This window comes from Nesoenas mayeri, assembly GCF_963082525.1.
Source record: "Nesoenas mayeri genome assembly, chromosome: 21".
Taxonomy (NCBI): Eukaryota; Metazoa; Chordata; class Aves; order Columbiformes; family Columbidae; genus Nesoenas; species Nesoenas mayeri.
In genome coordinates, this window is record NC_137571.1 from 5,411,464 (window position 1) to 5,417,519 (window position 6,056).

The following is a 6,056-nucleotide window of genomic DNA, read 5'->3' on the forward strand; positions in this document are numbered from 1 at the left end:
CACTTCCCGCTTGCACCAAAGGTGACAGGCACAGCGAGACCCCGTGGCTTCGAGCTGCCTCCCAGGGCTGGGTGTGAGTCCGGCCTCGGTGCTTCGCTCCCCAGATCCGCACCTGTCCCCAAAAACCTCGCGGAGCTCCTGCTGGCATCGGTGCCCATGGTGAGTGGGGGCTGCACCAGAGCCACCTTCCCTGTGCTGCCCTGCGGCTTGTGCGGCCAGACCTTGCGCCCTGGTGGCTCCACGGGGTCCAGGCTGTGTGGGGCTGTGCTGTGCCAGCGGTCCCTGCCTCACGTCCCAGCTCTGGCCGTGCTCCAGTGCCCCGTTCTTGCCAAACCTTGTTCTCCGGCAGCTGAAGCCGGTGATGCTATCCTGGGATGCGGAGTCCGGTGAGTCCAGCCACAGCGACCGTCCTGCCCCGGTGTCCCACCAGGATGGCCGGGCAGCCCCGCGGCCGTGTGCGAGGTGGGTTGGGGCAGCCGGGGAACCACCGGTGCCGGGGGGCAGGAGGAGCCCCGTGGGTTGCGAGGATGCGGTGTGGACCAGCACCGAGGTGCTCGCTGCTTCGACTTCCTTCCCAGCACGGAGCCGATTTCCTCTGGTATCACGTGTGCAGTGTGGGGCTGTGGCGGCCGGGGGCGCCTGGCACAGCACCGTTCCGCACGGCCTCGTGGGCAGCCCCGTGCCGGCAGGTAGGATGGAGCGACCGTGGTTCTGGGGGTCCTGTGTCCAGGGACCATCCTGGTGGCAGCACCTGGGCGGCCGTGCTGCTGTCGGACTGTGCTGGTGCCATGAGAGCAGAGGGTGGCGGGACACGGGCGGCTCCGGGCACCATCAACCCCATGAGCGATGGAGCCCCAGAGCCTGGAGAGCAGGTCCCTGCACCCTTGGGCTTGGGCACCATTGTCCCCATAGCCGTCATAGCTGCAACGGCCTCTTTGGGTGGATCAACCCCACGGGCGTTCTTGGTGCCTGCGAGGCCGCCATGACGCGGGCCGCGCTGGCAGTGGTAGGGAGCAGGTGGCAGTTCCAGCCTTGGGGCCAGGGTGGCCTGTCATGGGGACAATGTGACCCACCACAGGGACAGGGTGGGCCATGGGTGCAGACCTGTGGCCTGATGCCCCGTATGTTCCTCTACCGGGGGGTTCACGCCCGTGTGGCCCTGGGGCTTGGCGGCAGAGGGATGCTGCTGTGGCGGGACAGCATCCTGCCCGTGCCGCGGTGCTGCCGCGCTGGGGGAGGTTTGCAGCCGCCTGCGCCGCTGCGCGCAGAGGAAGCACCAACCACAGCGGGGATGGGTGCAGGATGGGTGCGGGGATGGGTGCAGGCTGGGTGTGGGGATGGCAGGAGGGGCAGCTGCCCCCAAACCAGCAGACACCGGGACATGTCACGCAGGAAGCGTTTCCTGCCCCGGCCGTGCCGCACGGTGCTGGCAGCGCCGGTCCCAGCCCCGGTTCTGCCTCCTCTCCCAGAGCTCCTGGCACCGGTGAGGATGGAGCCGACCAGGCTGCCCCCCAGCAAGAGGATGGCGCCTGCTCCCCCCATCCCTGCTAAGGCCAAACCGGCCCCTGTGCTGGCGAGCAAGTAAGACACACAGACGTGCCGCGGTGTCTGGGGTCCCCGCGGTACTCCCGGGGCTGTGCTCATGTCCCCGCTTGGTCCCTGGCGTGGGGCCGGCAGCTCCTTGGGAGCACCAAGCGTGGCCCGGCAGTGCTGCGTGACCATCGCTGCCCTCCCCAGGCCCAGCGACCCCCAGCCCTGTGCCGTGGCTGACGTGGAGCGAGGCAGATCCGGCGACCCAGGTAGGAGCTGGGTGCCAGCACCGCAGCCATCGTGGGGCTGTGCCGGCACCGGGCTCTGACACCTTCCCTTCGGCAGATGCCGATGGCTTCAATGTGGCACCAGTCACCACAGCCAAGCTGAGCCACCCCACGGCTGCGCGCCCACGGGTGCCGGGCCAGCGGCCACCCAGCCTGGCCCTGGGGAGCACGGGGGGTCCCTGTGGGGGGGACGAGCCCCACACCGGGCTCGGTGTCCCCCTCCCCAGCGCAGCGCCTGGGCCACCATGGGGCACAGAGGTGCCGGTGGCGCCGCGGCCGGAGGAGAAGCTGGCGCTGGAGGACCTGAAGGCTGAGGTGCGGACCCTGCACATCCTCGTGGACCTGATGCGAGTCCAGCACCTGTGAGTGGGGACGGGGGGCTCGGGGGCTGGCGGGGGGTGCCCAGCAGCTCCCGAACGCTGGGTCTGGCCCTGGTTGAGCCAACCCGGTGTTCTGCAGTCGAGACCTGGAGGACATGAGGCTGGAGCTGGACCAGGAGCGAGCCAAGCGCCAGGCGCTGCAGGTGAGTCCCGGGCACGGGGCTGCCCCCGTGTGCCCACTGTCCCTGTGCGCCCGCTGCCCCCGTGTCCCCGCGGCCCCCGTGTCCCCGCTGCCCCGTGTCACCGCTCACGGCCTCTCCCCGCAGGTAGAGCTCGAGCAGTTGAGGAAGGTGCTGCCCCGGTAGCGCGGCTGGGGGCCGTGCCCACCCCTCCGCCACCGTGACGCACACGGAGCTGCGATGGGGCCGCGTCCCCCAGCTCCGCTCTGCACCAGTTGCGCACAAATGCTGCCCCGGCCCCAGCGCGGCTCCCTGCCCTGTGCTGTGACCCTGCGGCCACTCAGCAGTCCTGGGGGACAGATATTGTTTAAAATAAACTATTTTGGGTATGGAGCGCTGCTGGGCTGCGTGAGAGCTGCAGTGGGCAGAGCGCTGGGGGTGGGCAGGGCTGGGCTGGTCCCGTCAGCCACAGGGGGTCCTGTGGGGCACCGGGGTCCCCCCGGGTCTGGCTCACAGCACCGCCTGGGACAGGAGCCCCCCCAGGTCTCGGTGCCCGGAGCAGACGTGCCATGTGGAGGGCAGAGCTGCAGCCTCCGCCGGGTGGTGCTGGGGGCTGAGTGCCCCTGCGCCCCCTCCCAGGCCGCGGTGTGGAGCCAGGGCTGGGGCAGCGCCGCCTCCTCCAGCTCCAGCCCCCGCACCGTTTCCCAGCCCCAGCACATCCTGGCCTCTGGCCACCAGCGAGGGGCTGGGAGAACATCTGGAAAACATCTGGATCCTGCTGGCGCTGGCGGCGCGGGGGACAGGCCTGGGAAGGAGCTATTTTTATGAATGTGTGGGGAGGGGGCGGTGGGAGCGGGGGCAGGATGTGGCCCAGCCCTGTGGGGAGCAGCCGTGTCCCCGGGGAGCCCCTGCTGCCCCGAGAGCCCGGTGGGAACATCCGCCCGGGCAGTGCCGGAAAGGACCCGGCTAATTATAGTGGGACCGGGGAGGAGGGAATTGACGGGGAGGCAGCCATGGCCGGACCCCCCTGCACCGCTCGCGGCCCCCCCGGCGTGCAGGACTCCAGGCTGGGTGTAACAGCACCATGTTTGTGGGGTAGAACCCCACAGCTTGGCCGTACAGAGCCGCTGTGCCCCACGGGACGGGCCTCCCCCCCGCGCCGAGCCCGGCGAGCTCTGCCCCGGCCTTGGCCTTGTCCCTGCAGCGTCCGGGGCTGCTCGGCTGGTGCCAGCAATCGTACCGAAGGCTCAAAGTGCATCGTGTCCCGCAGCGCTGGGGGCCAGTCTGTCCCCGGGGTGTCCCGGGATAGCGAGCACCCCCCATACTCCCATCCGCGCCCCACAAGCAGGTCCTGGGGCGGCAGAGCGCTGTCTGAGCCACCGCGGGAGCCGGGCACGGCGCCGGGTCAGTAGTAGTGGACGCGGCCCAGGGTGCCGGTGCCCAGGATGTCAGGCTGCCCGTTGCGCCAGATCTCGCGGATGATGCGCTCGCGCTCCTCCAGCCGCTGCGCCCGCTCCAGCTCCTCCGCCGAGGCGAAGACGTTGACGGCCAGCGCTCCGTCCCCGGCGACGTGGGGCTCCAGCGGGATCTCGGTCACCGGCAGCAGCGACTCAGACGCCGCGCGGTCGACAGTGTCCTCCTCTTCCTCGTCCTCATCGTCGTCGTCCTCCTCGTCCTCGCTGAGGTCCCTTGGGGGGCGCGCGGGCGGCCGGCAGGAGAGGCGCAGCACCAGCAGGCACAGGGTCAGCACCAGCCCGAAGCAGACGCCCAGCACAAAGTAGAGCCCAAAGCTCTCCGGGTTGGCTGCGGGGAGAGCAGAGCGGTGAGGGATCCCGTGTCCCCTGGGACATGTCCCACCCTCCCAGTGCAGTGCTCACCTCGGATGTGTGCGTACGCGGCCATGCTGTTGCTCAGGAGCTCCATGTCCCGCCTGCGGCTCTCCATCCCGCGCCCGGCACGCTCAGCGGCTGCGGGGACACTGAGTGCTTGGCATCTGCGGGACACGGGGACTGAGCCAAGTGCTGCTGGGGCTGCGCCTCCCGGCCAGCGGCCCCCCCGCCCGCCGCTCCCAGACCAGCTCCAGCCTCGGCTGTTTGCTGTGGGGACAAGGACGGTGACTTGGTGCAAAGGCCACCGGGTCAGCGGGGAACGTGACTGAGCTGGGGCTGACCCCACAGCTCCCAGGTCCCCAGGTGCTTGAGCCCCCCATGGGGTGCATGGATGAGCACCCACCTCCTCCTCCCCACAGACCCAGTGGTCCCAAGCAGCTGAGCGCCAGTCACAGCCCCTCGCTGCCCCCAGCGCTGCTGTGGGGTGCCGGGGCCCTGAGGCGTGGGGCAGGGTGTGGGGCAGGGTGGGAGCGATGCAGCGCTCAGCCCTGGCAGGGGACGAGCTCATTTCCCAGAAACGGCTGCACGGAGGGAGGAATGAGGAAAGAAATGCAGAAAATGTGACACATCAGCAGAACCATCCCCGGACAGTCCAGCGCCGCACGTCCCGGGGCTGGGCAGCCCCTCGCCATGGGACACCCCGAAACACGGTCAGCAGCATCCCTGGGGGGCCCTGGTATCGTCCCCATGGAGCAGCCCCACTGCTCGCCCCTGCAAGGGGGATGGCCAGGAGCTGCACGGCCCCGCCGTGGGGCCGGAGGGACACGTGGGGCTGGAGCGACAGAGCCCCGTGTGGGGCTGCAGGGACCCCCGCAGCTCTGCCGGTGACGGGGTGGGGGTCCGGGGCTGTAGCGGCCACAGGGTGTGAGTGAGCTGGGAGAGCGGGGACAGGCGGAGGTCCTGGGAGCCGAACTCCCCAGGCACCCAACCCTGCATCCCAACTACTGCATGCCCAAGCGCCGAGCTCTGCATCTCCAGGCACTGAGCCCCGTGTCCCCACGCACTGGTCCCCGTGTCCCCATGCACTGGTCTCCGTGCCCTAAGCCCCACGTCCCCAGGCACAACCCTGCTGTGAGGAGGGCACAGGGCAGAGCTGTGTCACCCCGCTCTGGCTGTCGGCGCTGGGTGACCCAGGGGCTGGGTGTCCCTCGGGAGGTCACGTCTACCCCGCGGCCCCGATCCCCGCGCTGGTACTCACCGGGAAGGCGAGCGGCGGCAGGAGCTGCACTTTGGCTGGAGCGAGGGAAGAGAGAGCAAGGTCTGTTTAGCATTAACGCCGCAGCAACAGGAAATAGTTTGGAGGCGGCTGGCGGTCAGCGCTCCCGCCCGAGCCAATGGCAGCCCCGACGCCAGCGCGGCCGCGGCTCGTCCCGCTCCCCCGGGACCCCGCGCTCTGAGCCGCAGGGAACGGGGCCGTGGGGCCGCGGGGGCTCCAGCCCCGTCCGGCCGCCCCAGCGCCTCCGCGGAGCCGGATCCCAGCCCAGCTCCCTGGGGCGCTGCAGCCGCGTTGCAGCCTCGGCCACACGAAGCCTCGTGTGGCACCGGAGCGGGTGTGCGGGGCTGTGACATGGAGCGGAGGGACCAGGGCGCATTTAGGGGCACCCCCAGCACTATGGACTTCTGCAGGAATGCCCGTCAGAATAAAATACTCCCATTTTGCCAGTAAAGAAGCCACATCCTATGGAATACGGGTTGGTATAAGACTTGAGAGCCATTAATCAGATTGTGATAAACGTGCACCCGGTACTGCCAACCCTTACACTCTTTTGACTAACACAGTGGGCAATAGCGTTTATTTTGTTGCCTTAGACTTAACTTAAAAGATGCTTTTCTCTGTCTACCAGCAGATTC

General features: G+C 69.2%; 2 protein-coding genes across 2 annotated transcripts; one reads left to right on the forward strand and one right to left on the reverse strand.

The window, feature by feature from the left end:
• Nucleotides 1–417: 417 nt before the first annotated feature.
• On the forward strand, nucleotides 418–2,502 carry LOC308048451 (SH3 domain-containing kinase-binding protein 1-like; the record flags this gene model as incomplete). Its single annotated transcript, XM_080357609.1, has 7 exons — nucleotides 418–462; nucleotides 579–689; nucleotides 1,470–1,581; nucleotides 1,738–1,799; nucleotides 1,876–2,179; nucleotides 2,277–2,340; nucleotides 2,464–2,502. The coding sequence occupies exons 1-7, from the start codon at nucleotides 432–434 to the stop codon at nucleotides 2,500–2,502; spliced, it is 723 nt and encodes a 240-aa protein (XP_080213735.1). The 5' UTR covers nucleotides 418–431.
• A 1,219-nt stretch (nucleotides 2,503–3,721) lies between these two features.
• On the reverse strand, nucleotides 3,722–4,286 carry EVA1B (eva-1 homolog B; the record flags this gene model as incomplete). The annotated part of the gene is made up of 2 exons (XM_080357716.1): nucleotides 4,194–4,286; nucleotides 3,722–4,119 (listed from the first exon to the last, which is right to left on the reverse strand). Exons 1-2 carry the CDS (start codon nucleotides 4,258–4,260, stop codon nucleotides 3,722–3,724), a joined length of 465 nt encoding a protein of 154 aa, XP_080213842.1. The 5' UTR covers nucleotides 4,261–4,286.
• Nucleotides 4,287–6,056: the final 1,770 nt, after the last annotated feature.